The 15787-nt window shown below is 39.6% G+C and overlaps 1 protein-coding gene across 1 annotated transcript; it reads left to right on the top strand.

Moving 5' to 3' along the window:
• The first annotated feature begins 7898 nt into the window (after window positions 1-7898).
• LOC126854496 (uncharacterized) lies at window positions 7899-10514 on the top strand. The gene is made up of 3 exons (XM_050601312.1): window positions 7899-8279; window positions 8376-8468; window positions 8607-10514. Exons 1-3 carry the CDS (start codon window positions 7955-7957, stop codon window positions 10202-10204), a joined length of 2016 nt encoding a protein of 671 aa, XP_050457269.1. The 5' UTR covers window positions 7899-7954; the 3' UTR covers window positions 10205-10514.
• Window positions 10515-15787: the final 5273 nt, after the last annotated feature.

Here is a 15787-nt window from a genome sequence, read left to right as displayed (position 1 = left end):
TATTTTTTTATTTGGATAAAAATAATAGCCTAGGTATCCATCCAGCCGGATGATACACAAATATAATACAAAGTATTAAGCTGAAAATAGCTCGGTTATTTGTAATATATAGGTTGGCAGAAATGTATCATCCTTTGAGAGCTTACAATTTAATATAATTTAATATAATTTAATATATGTAATATATGTAACTAAACACAACTCTTAGAAACTAAAATTATTTAAAGAAATTACAAATTTATAAGAAAATTTATATTTGAATACTAATCTTTGTATGTCTTTTGAGAGCTTACAATTTAATATAATATAATATATGTAACTGTTTGAGAATGATTCGCATGCGCAATGATCAGAATTCTTAAACTCGGCTTGCAGTTGCCGCGCGACATGTCGTCGCCGCGCGCGCGATGCGAGACGATCGACATGTCATTGCGCACCTATCGCATCGTTGCGAGCCGTCGTCACTGGCGCCCAAGGGGCGGCCTTTTCGCGATCGAGCGAAAAGGCGTGATCCAAACAAACGCCGTCGCCCTTCTCGAAGGATCCAAGATCGAAATCGCGACAAACAAGTTGGATAAAAACTGGCGGCGGAAGTTCGCAAAATTCGGGAATATTCGGGATCCTACGAGAAGGAAGCGACGTTATAAAAGCGAGCCGATGACCGAGCTCGGCGCAGTCCGCACAGAGCAATCGACGCGTGTACCGTGTTTGCGTATTTGCGATATTTCGACAATTCGCCGTGTGAAACTGATTTGTATCAATACCTTTGTGTGATTACCGGATATAATCCGAGACAGACGATTTATCCGCCGCTTGTGGGGTACGATTTCGTTCTCATCGTTTTGTATATATACCGGTGTATACAGGGTGTCCGATAATTCGCGGATTACCCTTTAAGGGAAGGTAGAGGGTGTTATTCTGAATAGAAAAGTCCTGTACCATTTTCTCAATATTTAAGAAAATATTAATTTTAAAAGATCAGCCAACGAAGTGCCGCGAAAAGTTCGCGGTGCGAAGATGCTTCCCACTGTCAATTGATACTCAGTCCGCGGCGAATCAATGGGAGGAGCAGTTTGCGAGCATGCTTCGCTATGGCAACCGAAAAAAATACACACATAATGAAAAGATCACATAAAACGCGCATTATATGTGTATTTTTTTCGGTTGCCATAGCGAAGCATGCTCGCAAACTGCTCCTCCCATTGCTTCGCCGCGGCTCGAATATCAATTGACAGTGGGAGGCATCTTCGCGCCGCGAGCTTTTCGCGGCACTTCGTTGGCTGATCTTTTAAAATTAATATTTTCTTAAATATTGAGAAAATCACAAAATGATACAGGACTTTTCTATTCAGAATAACACCCTCTACCTTCCCTTAAAGGGTAATCCGTGAATTATCGGACACCCTGTATACTGTTCGTCCGAGAATTAAGTGCGTTACAATAATCGCGCTCTCGTCAATCCGTCGCCCGGCTCATTACGCGCCCGAATCTTTCGCAGCACGCTCGCTCGCATGTCCATTTTAAATCTCGCAGCAACTAACCACTACTAGTATTAATTTTTATTGGTATTCGAATAATTTTTCTTATAAATTTGTGATTTCTTTAAATAATTTTAGTTTCTAAGAAACCAAAAATTATTCGAATACCAATAAAAATTAATACTTAGTATTGCACAGAGAAGAAGAAAATAACTTATATTGTAAGTTAAAAATAACCTAAATTGAATTAAATGTCAAAATATAAATAGAAATAAACTATAAAAGATAAATCAACAACTAGACTTATATTTAGATATTAAATTCATAATTAAAGGTTTCTTTTCTTTCTTTTTTTAACTTTTTTTATCCTTTGCTTTCTCTTTTTCTTTGAAATAAATGTGTTTGAGATTATGCTTGAACATATTTGTTAAACAATTCATTTAATTTTAAGGAAGATTTGCGATATGGGTTTAAAATCATTATATTTTATTCGGTTACCATCTCGCATTATTTATTTCTTCAAAGTCGAAAAATAGTCAAATTGTAACAAATATTATTATCTTATTATATATCTTATTATATATATCTCACCTTTTTCTGCCGCTAACAAAGCTTATATCGCAAACAAGTTTAATAACAAACCGCGCAAACAATTTGGACGGTTAGTCGCACGATAAGGCAAACGACACGCGCGATGCGATGATGTAAGGGCCACCGGCCTATCCTGCATGTTAATTTTTGCCTCGCGTCAGCACTTTGCGTGGCAGCCAATAAAATTCGGCGCCTTTTCAGATTTTAAACCGATTGAAATTATTGGAAGCGAGCGAGAAAAGACCCATTATAAAAGGGCCCGCTATCGAGGAGCGGCCGCACTCGCTTCTTACGCGCAGTTAAATCGCACTCCGATAAACCGCATTATACGACCTTTTTTTTATTTTAAAACCGCTTACGACGACCGCTTTCTCTCTGTACATTCGATTATAACACGACCACTTTTTCTTTTCGCACTACTCTTTGCTCAACTAATTGAACTGTCTAAATTAATTGTGATAATTATTTATCATAATTAAAGGTGTTTTTGTAATTATACGTGCGTACTTTTTTTCGTGTTCTGTCTTCCTTGTGAATGTTCCGTGTGATGTCGCGCTCTACGTCTCGCGTCGCTCTGAACAAAATGCAACATAAATTTAATAAAATATCTATACGCAAAAAAAAAATTAATATAACATAAATTATATATATATATATATATATATATATATCTTTTCTCTTTTTCTTTTAAATGAACGCAACATAAATTTTGATATGAATATCTATGCACAAAAGAAATATTGATATAACACAAATTTTATATATATAATGTTTAAATATAATATTGATCTAACACAAATTATATATATGTATAGATACCCTTATAGTTTGGAAAAAGTGTATTACAAAAGGAAATAATAAAAAAAAAGTGAGCAAAATTATTAAAGTTATATTAAACTAATAACTTAATTAAACTAAAGTAATAACGATATTCTAATCGCTGGTAAATTAGAAATATTTGTTGGTTCTTTAAAAAGTTCATTAATTTCTGCCCATTTGTTGGTGAGTGACCTAACGTACGCAACATAATGTCCAATACCATTAGTAATAGTAGAAGCTATAAATTGAGTTACGCCACACAAAACAAAAGATTTTTCTTGTACTCTTATTGTCATTGGAATACCGTTTAAATTAATACTCGGAAAAGTCTTATCAGGAAAACGAATCAATGGTTTATAAAAATGTTCAATATTTAAACATAAATCACGAATTTGGATAATTTTACATGCGGAGTTTTTGTGACAGCTTTGACAGAAGCTAATTTTTGCGTTTATCAACTCATCTACATTCTCATTCAAATATCGTATACCTTTTTCCCATACTATTTTCGCGCTTAAATTTAAAACTGATATTTTCTGCGAAACAACTGCACAACATTGAGAATTTTGACACCTTAATATTTCAATATTTGTATCATACGTACTCATTAGTTTACTAAATAAATCGCAAACATTGTTTTCACAAGTTATATTGTTATTAGCGGACGGAAATAATGAATATAACAATTTTGCTCTTAATTTGTAAAACGATGCTGTAGCTCCGTGTTCAGTATAATTACATACACATGTAAAAAAAAACAAATAGTTTCTTTTCTTATTTGTGAAGTGACAAAATTCTCAAAGTTTCTGGAATTGCAACAAGCAGCAAATACAATTTCAGTTATTGAATCGAACGGACAAGTGCTAAAAAGATAAATTTTGTTATTATTAATCATACGTGAAGGTAATCTATTACCATTTTTAATAAAATTTTTTTTAAAGTTTTTTTGAGCAAGTTTTTGGTGGATTACCTTTACATTAGGACATGGAGTAACATACATTCCGCGTTTGTTCAATAAATTCTTGTCATTTTCAGAATTTTGATTTACTTTAATTATCGGTTCAATTATTTTTTTTTCAACGTCTAACACAATAGTAGTATAGGGGCCACTATAGCGAGACAGGAATGTTCCCCCTTTTCCCCCTTGGCGCCAGCCCCCCGCTGTGATCCCTTCCCCCCCTGTCCCCCTAGGCAGGTACCTGAGAAAAAAAGAGTGGGGACTCGTGGACGTCCACGAGGCGATTTTTTAATTTTAAAATTTTTTTAAGAGTGGGGGGAGTCGTGGACGTGCACGAGGCAGTTTTTTTATTTTTATTTTTCCTGGGCTGGAAATACTCGGGCTGGAACCTGGGTCTTCTGCTTTTCTGGTCGGGGTCCTAGTGCGGTGGGCTAACTGAAATCTTACAAGAGTGAGAGTTAGATGTGGCATTTAAGCGAAGAGTAGCTCTCTCCGGCCCCGGGGACCGAGCGCTCCGATTGGTTTGTCCTATAGTGGCCGGCTGTTTGATTGGTTCCGACGAGCTGGAAAAACGAGAGAGAAAATAGAGTGAGAGAGAGAGAAAGTGGACAAGATGTCCGAGGTGTCAGAAGCCGGTAAAATATCGGCCGCCGAAGACAGCAGAGATGTCCCATTGCATTCCCCTCCTCCTCCTCCTCCTCCTTCTCCCCCAGCCCTGTGGAAAATCGAAAAATATCGCATGACATACGGTATCTCTCGCCTTCGAGCGTCCTTACGGAAAAACTTCGAACTGCAGCGAGCGCGTCGCCCGCGTCTCTCCTTCTTGCTGAAAAAAGAAAAATCACCTAGTGCGGAATTATCAGTTATCAAGATATACAAACGTAATACGAAGTGTTCATGATCGGACATGATTGTCCACGCCGGTCGAGTCATGCAACGCAGGTAGACGCGATGTCGTCATCGGAGGCGATACGCTATCGGAGATTGAAAGAGCTATGGCGCCGCAGAGTCTAGGAAGGAAAGAAGGAAGGAGAGAAAAGGAAAAAATTGAACGTTTTCAGGTAATATTTAAAATTAATATTTTAACATTTACATTAAATTTAACATTTTTATTTACGCTACAGAAATGTTTTGTACAATTTTCTTACATTTAAATATAATATTTATAACATTTACAAAAAGATGTTAACTCTTAATGGATGGAAAATATGGGAATTCGTTGTTTTTCAATTATTTAGCTGCATATTTTCCCCTCTTTTCCTTATATTTCAGTATATAAGTAAGGCGAGAAAACGCGGAACTTTATTCATTTGAGTTTGCTCGAAATCTTCATTTCGGCTTCGGTACAAGTATTCGTCGTTGTTGTGACCAGTGTTCAACTAGTTCTCGGTAAAAAAGTGATAAAAATGGCCGCCGCAAAAAAAGTATCCAGTGAACGGAAAAGCTAACCGATTTTGTTAAATCTACTCACGTTTGTGATATTAACAAATCGGGCCTCAAGACCGACTTCGATAGAAGAAACGATCAGCGATATTTATTATTATCGACGACGTACGGGCTTAACGCATCGTATACTAAGAAGATTCACGTGGGATTGCAGGCGACGAGTGAAAATTGCTTTGTACCGATTGTAAAATTAACAGGCAATTATGCAGATGGAATATGTCTCGACACCGACACCTGGCAGCAATTTCAAATCAGCATGGAGCAGATGAAGCAGTATTTGTGCGAGAATCAAAAATCCAAACCAAGTCCGATTATTATCAACAATATTTCCATCGGCTTCACAACCGCTTACGGAACAAGGGCAGTGATAGTGAGTTATAAGGAAAATGCGGGACAACCGGCGAATAATAACGAGACGGAGGAGCAGCCCCGTTGAAGAAGCAAAAACGTACAGCGTCGCCATTGTGATGCAGAAAACTACTTTGTCGGCCTGGAAGATATCGCAAGATGTGTGGACGCTCATTTGGCACGGTTAATTCCCATTACCGACACCGTCAACGAGTGCTCCAAATACCTGATTAACGAAATAGAATTAAAACTTCCCTCGTCTTACGTAGATTGTGAAATTATAAAACTTACAATTAGAGGTAATTTTGAAGAAATCGAGCGTGATGTACGAACACAAATAAATAATTTACCATTTTTAGACGTATATTTTAATATTGTATTCGAAGAATTGCTTTCGCTAGGTTTTAATGAAATTGTACGTATAATTTTACTAAAGCGCAATTGTTAGTTTTATAAAAAGAAAAATTTTATTTTCAATAAATAGAATGTTTTAACCTTAAAAACTTAAATATATTTTTTTACCCTACTTCTTTCCTATTAATCACCTCTCCCCTCTTCCTCCCCTCTTCTTTACTATTAACATAAAAAATTTTATCGCCTAGTAATATTGCGCGATAGCCGCGCGTTAGACGAACATCTTATTTTTAGCATAAGCATGCATAGAGCACCGCGTACAAGCTCGTAAGCAGCGGTGCTCAAAAACGCTGACGCGAGCTCACCTCCGCGAATACGCTTACTCGCGTCGATTCCGCGGCTGCTTATCAGCTAATTGGCCGCGGTACTTTTCGCTCGTTCGCCGACCGGAAACGCTAGCGCGAGCATGCGGCCGCCGCGGTGGGCCCCGGAGCGCGGATAAGCTTATTATTCCTCGCATACACGAGCAATATTAAAGTCAACAAGATGTCCGAGGTGTCAGCAGCTGGTAAAATATCGGGCGCCGAAGACAGCAGAGATGTCCCATTGCATTCCCTCCTCCTCCTCCTCCTTCTCCCCAGCCCTGTGGAAAATCGAAAAATATCGCATGACATACGGTATCTCTCGCCTTCGAGCGTCCTTACGGAAAAACTTCGAACTGCAGCGAGCGCGTCGCCCGCGTCTCTCCTTCTTGCTGAAAAAGAAAAATCACCTAGTGCGGAATTATCAGTTATCAAGATATACAAACGTAATACGAAGCGTTCATGATCGGACATGATTGTCCGCGCCGGTCGAGTCATGCAACGCAGGTAGACGCGATGTCGTCATCGGAGGCGATACGCTATCGGAGATTGAAAGAGCTATGGCGCCGCAGAGTCTAGGAAGGAAAGAAGGAAGAAGAGAAAAGGAAAAAATTGAACGTTTTCAGGTAATATTTAAGATAAATAACATTTTTATTTACGCTACAGAAATGTTTTGTACAATTTTCTTACAGCTAAATATAATATTTATAGTATTTACAAAAAGATGTTAACTCTTAATGGACGGAAAATATGAGAATTCGCAAGTTATTATATACATCGATAAAAGTGTGAGAATCGAGAAGAATCGAATATGAGAAATTATTTATCTATTATATATCCGTATGGCAGTGAACACCAAGAGCTATGGCGCCGCAGAGTTTAGGATGGAAAGAAGGAAGGAGAGAAAAGGAAAAATTGAACGTTTTCAGTTAATATTTAAGATTAATAAATAATACAAGTTCAAACTTGTTCAGTAATCTAAAACTATTTGTTAAGTAATCACACGAAAAAATATCTAGAAACTTCTAGAAAAGATTAGATAGGATACAAGGAAAAATTTTTCTACAGGACGTAAATACAGTTGTAATAAGTTATAAAGCGTAAATAAAAATTTATCACCCGTAGAATAAGTTTTTATATAGTAAAAATTTTTATTATAAAATTTTATTTTACATAACTTTGTTTCTTCTACGAAAATATAAAAATTTTTGTGACAAAATCATTACTGAAGCAGCAGCATAACAAAAATGCCTGTACAATAAAATTAAAATAAAAAATAACACCTGTAAATAACGTAATTAAAAATTATCTCTTTGTTCATATAATTGTTTCAAAGAAAGTGCGATTTTTCAACGCTTTTTGATTTTTCTGAAAGCTCTTCTATGAGAGAAACAGAGAGGTCTTTCAGAAGTGACTATTCATGGGCGTTTCTTTTTTCGAAAAGAGGGGATATGCGTTTAAATAAATTCTTCGAGACAGGCTAGAAAAATTATTTCCAAGTCCTCCAGCGTTTGAATCTGCGTGTACTACCGTGTAAAAAGCGTCATTGTATATTATTCGTGAAAATATATATATATTGCAAGAATACGATTCTAAAAATGGCGGAGCTTAAAAATATATTACGCAAGTGTATAATTATAGGAGCGAATTTGTCACCCTCGATAAACAGTGAACGATATTTATCCTCATTGTCGGACGAATCGCCGGAAATTAATTACGCGGTTTTCCGATCTTTCGCGTGTGCCTGCTCGGACACTGTACTAGCAGCATTGTACAAGTTAGGTTATTTTAACGATTTCGACGAACTGTTACATATCGCGGGTGAAATAGTGGAAATGCGCGAGGCGTTTAATCATGAGGAGGAGGATGCAGGAGGGCTTATAAGCTTCCTGTTAGCGCAACATCGTGGAAATCGTTTAACAGGTGAGCAATATGTTTTATTATTTACTATAGTACAATTGTAACGTAAACGAATATATAAGATGATGATAAAATTTTCAAATTTATCATAACTTATAGGACGGAACACTCAAGCGAGTACAAGCGTGCAAGAGACTCCCGCTAGGATGCAGAAACGTAAGGCCGAAGAAGAGCTTGAAGCGGAGTCTTCGTGTAAGTTATTTAAAAAATAAAATATTAATTTTCAAAGGCGTTTTAACAAGAATAATCACAAAATTTAAAGAAAAATAAAAATAATTTAGGTATAATTTTTATTTTATTTATAATTAATTATTTCTTTTGCTTCGACAGTGCAGAGAGGCGGTGGTAGTAGAAAGAAAAAAATACCGGCCGCAGAACATGTGACGCAGACTCGAAATAATGAGGAAAGAAGCGAAGAAAACGAATCAGAAAATCGTGTCGCTAATCCCTCAGCGGCGGAGATTGAAGAGGAGGAAGAAGCAGAGATACCGCAACGACAACAGCAACAACCGGTTGGCAATAATTTTAGTTACATTAATTTATTAGCGGAAAATACGAGACAATTTAGGAGATTCGGAATAATGGGGAGAGAAGCGAGTTTCGCAATACGTCCGTTACATGACGATACAAATATTTACAGAGCATTAGAAAATGCATTTCGTGAAATTCACGCGTATGTGCTAAATACATGTCAACCAGACGATTATGTGGGGCTGTCCTTTCATTCGTCAAATTTAACTCATGGACCCGCGGGTATATCGTTTCGCCCTGCGCGTGACTTAACATACGAGGATATTTGGAGAGTCGTAAGTTCGGTAGCGCAGAGTGCCGGAGGTCTCGATATCGCGGAACGTTTCGATATTCGCGTTTTCAATGTCTCGGTTCCTTCGGGTCGTGGTCGCGTTAAATTAACTCGCGAGGACGTTGCAAAGCGCTCGATAGTAACAATTAATAATGTGGACAATTTGTGTTTTCCACGTTCACTCGTAGTAGCTCGAGTTTATTGTGAACGTGGTAATTTACGAACGGGCAAATTGCATGAAAAATGGAATAATATAAGACATCTTCATTCTCCGCTTCAGCGTGAGCTAGCAATGCAATTAACTAGGAATGCCGGTGTTACAATAACTAATGAGGGTTGCGGAATTGTAGAAATCGAACGCTTTCAACGCTATCTTGCAGTTGATAACATCGCGATTGTAGTTTACAATTTCGCCACTTTTGCTCGTGGTGCGAAACCTATGTACGACGGTATCGCGACACTCGCTTCACTCGAACGTGAACCCGCGCTACGTCTAAATGTAATGTATTACGAGCGTTTACGACATTATAATCCCATTGTAAATTTAAATGCCGCCGCGGGTTGTCGAAATTATTGCGAACCATGCAATATAGGTTATCGGAACGATAAAACGGGTCATCGTTGTCCGAGTAAATGTCCGCGATGTTTCATTCTGCCATCGTGTAAACAGTCAGACGTGGAAATTATAAAATGCAACGCATGTAAACGTGCATTTTTCGGTAAGGAGTGCTTCGAACGTCATCGTAGCGTAAAATCATACGACGGTAAATCATCCGTTAGTATTTGCAATGCCGTACGATTTTGCGATGAATGTGGACGTATCGTTAAATTTAGCATGAAACACGAATGTGGAGTTTCTTACTGCAAATTATGCCAGTCGCCAAAGCCGGAGAATCACTTATGCTACATGCAGCCTCTTCGACACATTGATGATTCCTCTAACGAACCGTCAACTTCGTCATCGACAACGGCAACGTTACCGTACAAGAAGGAACGCGTAGCATTCGTGTTTTATGATTTTGAAACACGGCAGGATGAGACGCTCGAAGGTACAACTACCGTAAAGAAGCACATCCCCACTCTTTGCGTAGCGCAGCAAATTTGCGAGGCGTGCGCGAAAAAATAATTTATCCGTGCGGTGTCGTTGGTGCGGGGTGCGAGAGTTCGTATTTTGTCACGATCCGGTAAAACAGTTTGTCGATTTTGCAACGCGAACGACGAAATATTTTAAGCAAATCATCTGTATAGCGCATAATGCAAAAGCGTTCGACGCACAATTTATTTTAAAGTATATTGTCGAAAATCGTAATAACCTAGAGCCTAAATTAATATTAAGCGGCACAAAGATCGTCGTATTAACGGTAGGACATACGAAATTCATCGACAGTGTAAATTATATGCCGATGCGTTTATCCGATTTACCGAAAGCTTTCGGATTGCAGAATACGGCGGATAAAGGCATTTTCCACATTTATTTAATACTGTCGAAAACCAATCGTATGTCGGACCCTTACCGGACTTACATTATTATTCTCCGGAATCGATGAAAACAAAAGAGCGCGAACACTTTCTTGCATGGCATGCCGATATGCGACAAAAACATCGTGTTTGATTTCCAACGCGAAATCATTCGCTATTGTCGTACCGACGTCGATATTCTTCGACAAGCATGCATGGCGTTTAGAAAAATTTTTATCGAACGTGGAAATGTGTGTCCGTTCGAGGAATGCACAACTATTGCTTCGACATGCATGACTGTTTTTCGAAAAACTTTTGCACTCGAATACGATAGGCGTCATTCCGGCAGGTGGATACAGAAAAGCAAATAATCATTCGCGTAAAGCTCTACAGTGGTTGATATGGATGGAGCGCGAGCTCGGACATTCTATAAATCACGCAGGGCGCTCGCGTGAATATCGTACAATCGACGGTACGCTCGTCGATGGATATTATGAAACGTCTGATACGACAGGAACGACGCAAAGGCATGTACTGCAATTTCACGGATGTTTTGGCACGGATGCCCGTCTTGCTTTCCTTTGAATCGCGACAGACCGATTTCATCATCGGACTGTAAGGATACAATCGACTCACGTTATGAGCGAACTCTCGCTATCTCGTGGAGACTGCGTCAACGGAAATACTCTGTAATGGAAAAGTGGGAATGCTCTTTCGATCGTGATATGCGAGATAATCGTGAAATGCGCGAATATCTCGACAATCACCCGCTGGTGGAAACATCTCCGCTCGATCCGCGCGATGCGTTTTTCGGTGGACGCACGGGTAATATTGTGACGCGATATGAAGTTACAGGTATGGAAAAATACGTTACGTGGACGTATGTTCCTTGTACCCTTATGTTTTGAAAACTGGCGCTTTCCCGATCGGTCATCCCGATATTTATGTCGGCGATGAATGTTCCGCATTAATCGGGAAGGCACCGAATTATAATTTTAATACATTGGAGGGTTCATACGTTGTAGAGTACTCGCTCCGCGTAATCTATTTCATCCCATACTCCCATATCGCGTGAAGGGAAAATTACTTTTGCATTGTGTCGCAGTTGCTGTGAAACCTTTTCGCAAACGACTTGCACACACGACAATGCAGATGAGCGCGAATTCGAAGGTACATGGGTGTCCTGCGAATTACGCAAGGCCGTTGAAAAGGTTATCTCGTGACGGCGGTAAGCGAGATTTGGCAATACAAAGTCAGTCGATTCGATCACACGACGCGTCAAGGAGGACTATTCGCCGGATATATAAATACATTCTTGCAACTTAAGCAAGAGGCCAGCGGATGGCCGAGCGAATGCGGGGAAAACGACGATGATGCTAAAGAACAATATTTGCGGGAATATGAAAAGACCGAAGGTATTGTTCTCGATAAGCGTAACATCGCGCGAAATCCCGGCTTACGTTCTGTCGCGAAGCTATGCTTAAATTCTTTTGGGGAAATTCGGTCAACGTTCCAATTTGACTAATACGGAAGTCGTGAGATCGCCGCAACGTTTTATAACTTTGCTGACGAGCGCCGAGCATGAAATATCCGATATATTACCCGTGAACGACGAAGTAATATATGTTTCATGGCGACTGCGACAAGAAGCAGTTGTTTCCTCCCCATTGACTAACGTCGCGATAGCGGCATATACGACAGCACAAGCTCGTTTAACATTATACTCTTATTTAGAGCGATTAGAACGTCGTGTTTTGTATTATGATACAGATTCATGTATCTACGTAAGCAGCGGCGATCCGAACGAATATGAGCCACGTACAGGAAATTTTTTAGGCGATATGACCGACGAGCTCGAGAGCTATGGTAGCGGCAGTTATATCGAAGCGTTCGTATCCGGCGGTCCGAAATTTTATGCTTATATCGTACGTACGCCAGACGGACGAACGCACGAAGCGTGTAAAGTTAAAGGTATTACTTTAAATTATGAAAACTCACAGCTTGTTAATTTCAATAGTATTAGGGATTTATTATTAGCTAAAGAGACAGAAAATGAGGAGAACGATGAAAAAGCCGAAACTTCGATAAATTTACGCTTCAGAGCAATACGACGTACCGCGTTCCACGAGTTGGTAACGCGGGATGAAACCAAAGTATGTGAGCCTGTATTATTAAAACGTAGATTTATTAATAGTCGGTGTTCACTGCCATACGGATATATAATAGATGAATAATTTCTCATATTCGATTCTTCTCGATTCTCACACTTTTATCGATGTATATAATAACTTGCGAATTCCCATATTTTCCGTCCATTAAGAGTTAACATCTTTTTGTAAATACTATAAATATTATATTTAGCTGTAAGAAAATTGTACAAAACATTTCTGTAGCGTAAATAAAAATGTTATTTATCTTAAATATTACCTGAAAACGTTCAATTTTTTCCTTTTCTCTTCTTCCTTCTTTCCTTCCTAGACTCTGCGGCGCCATAGCTCTTTCAATCTCCGATAGCGTATCGCCTCCGATGACGACATCGCGTCTACCTGCGTTGCATGACTCGACCGGCGCGGACAATCATGTCCGATCATGAACGCTTCGTATTACGTTTGTATATCTTGATAACTGATAATTCCGCACTAGGTGATTTTTCTTTTTCAGCAAGAAGGAGAGACGCGGGCGACGCGCTCGCTGCAGTTCGAAGTTTTTCCGTAAGGACGCTCGAAGGCGAGAGATACCGTATGTCATGCGATATTTTTCGATTTTCCACAGGGCTGGGGAGAAGGAGGAGGAGGAGGAGGGAATGCAATGGGACATCTCTGCTGTCTTCGGCGCCCGATATTTTACCAGCTGCTGACACCTCGGACATCTTGTTGACTTTAATATTGCTCGTGTATGCGAGGAATAATAAGCTTATCCGCGCTCCGGGGCCCACCGCGGCGGCCGCATGCTCGCGCTAGCGTTTCCGGTCGGCGAACGAGCGAAAAGTACCGCGGCCAATTAGCTGATAAGCAGCCGCGGAATCGACGCGAGTAAGCGTATTCGCGGAGGTGAGCTCGCGTCAGCGTTTTTGAGCACCGCTGCTTACGAGCTTGTACGCGGTGCTCTATGCATGCTTATGCTAAAAATAAGATGTTCGTCTAACGCGCGGCTATCGCGCAATATTACTAGGCGATAAAATTTTTTATGTTAATAGTAAAGAAGAGGGGAGGAAGAGGGGAGAGGTGATTAATAGGAAAGAAGTAGGGTAAAAAAATATATTTAAGTTTTTAAGGTTAAAACATTCTATTTATTGAAAATAAAATTTTTCTTTTTATAAAACTAACAATTGCGCTTTAGTAAAATTATACGTACAATTTCATTAAAACCTAGCGAAAGCAATTCTTCGAATACAATATTAAAATATACGTCTAAAAATGGTAAATTATTTATTTGTGTTCGTACATCACGCTCGATTTCTTCAAAATTACCTCTAATTGTAAGTTTTATAATTTCACAATCTACGTAAGACGAGGGAAGTTTTAATTCTATTTCGTTAATCAGGTATTTGGAGCACTCGTTGACGGTGTCGGTAATGGGAATTAACCGTGCCAAATGAGCGTCCACACATCTTGCGATATCTTCCAGGCCGACAAAAGTAGTTTTCTGCATCACAATGGCGACGCTGTACGTTTTTGCTTCTTCAACGGGGCTGCTCCTCCGTCTCGTTATTATTCGCCGGTTGTCCCGCATTTTCCTTATAACTCACTATCACTGCCCTTGTTCCGTAAGCGGTTGTGAAGCCGATGGAAATATTGTTGATAATAATCGGACTTGGTTTGGATTTTTGATTCTCGCACAAATACTGCTTCATCTGCTCCATGCTGATTTGAAATTGCTGCCAGGTGTCGGTGTCGAGACATATTCCATCTGCATAATTGCCTGTTAATTTTACAATCGGTACAAAGCAATTTTCACTCGTCGCCTGCAATCCCACATGAATCTTCTTAGTATACGATGCGTTAAGCCCGTACGTCGTCGATAATAATAAATATCGCTGATCGTTTCTTCTATCGAAGTCGGTCTTGAGGCCCGATTTGTTAATATCACAAACGTGAGTAGATTTAACAAAATCGGTTAGCTTTTCCGTTCACTGGATACTTTTTGCGGCGGCCATTTTTATCACTTTTTTACCGAGAACTAGTTGAACACTGGTCACAACAACGACGAATACTTGTACCGAAGCCGAAATGAAGATTTCGAGCAAACTCAAATGAATAAAGTTCCGCGTTTTCTCGCCTTACTTATATACTGAAATATAAGGAAAAGAGGGGGAAAATATGCAGCTAAATAATTGAAAAAACAACGAATTCCCATATTTTCCATCCATTAAGAGTTAACATCTTTTTGTAAATGTTATAAATATTATATTTAAATGTAAGAAAATTGTACAAAACATTTCTGTAGCGTAAATAAAAATGTTAAATTTAATGTAAATGTTAAAATATTAATTTTAAATATTACCTGAAAACGTTCAATTTTTTCCTTTTCTCTCCTTCCTTCTTTCCGTCCTAGACTCTGCGGCGCCATAGCTCTTTCAATCTCCGATAGCGTATCGCCTCCGATGACGACATCGCGTCTACCTGCGTTGCATGACTCGACCGGCGTGGACAATCATGTCCGATCATGAACACTTCGTATTACGTTTGTATATCTTGATAACTGATAATTCCGCACTAGGTGATTTTTCTTTTTTCAGCAAGAAGGAGAGACGCGGGCGACGCGCTCGCTGCAGTTCGAAGTTCTTCCGTAAGGACGCTCGAAGGCGAGAGATACCGTATGTCATGCGATATTTTTCGATTTTCCACAGGGCTGGGGGAGAAGGAGGAGGAGGAGGAGGAGGAGGGGAATGCAATGGGTCATCTCTGCTGTCTTCGGCGGCCGATATTTTACCGGCTTCTGACACCTCGGACATCTTGTCCACTTTCTCTCTCTCTCACTCTATTTTCTCTCTCGTTTTTCCAGCTCGTCGGAACCAATCAAACAGCCGGCCACTATAGGACAAACCAATCGGAGCGCTCGGTCCCCGGGGCCGGAGAGAGCTACTCTTCGCTTAAATGCCACATCTAACTCTCACTCTTGTAAGATTTCAGTTAGCCCACCGCACTAGGACCCCGACCAGAAAAGCAGAAGACCCAGGTTCCAGCCCGAGTATTTCCAGCCCAGGAAAGAATAAAAAATAAAAAAAACTGCCTCGTGCACGTCCACGACT

The sequence above is a fragment of the Cataglyphis hispanica genome, chromosome 1 (genome assembly GCF_021464435.1).
Source record: "Cataglyphis hispanica isolate Lineage 1 chromosome 1, ULB_Chis1_1.0, whole genome shotgun sequence".
NCBI lineage: Eukaryota > Metazoa > Arthropoda > Insecta > Hymenoptera > Formicidae > Cataglyphis > Cataglyphis hispanica.
This window is presented reverse-complemented; position numbering and strand designations above follow the sequence as displayed.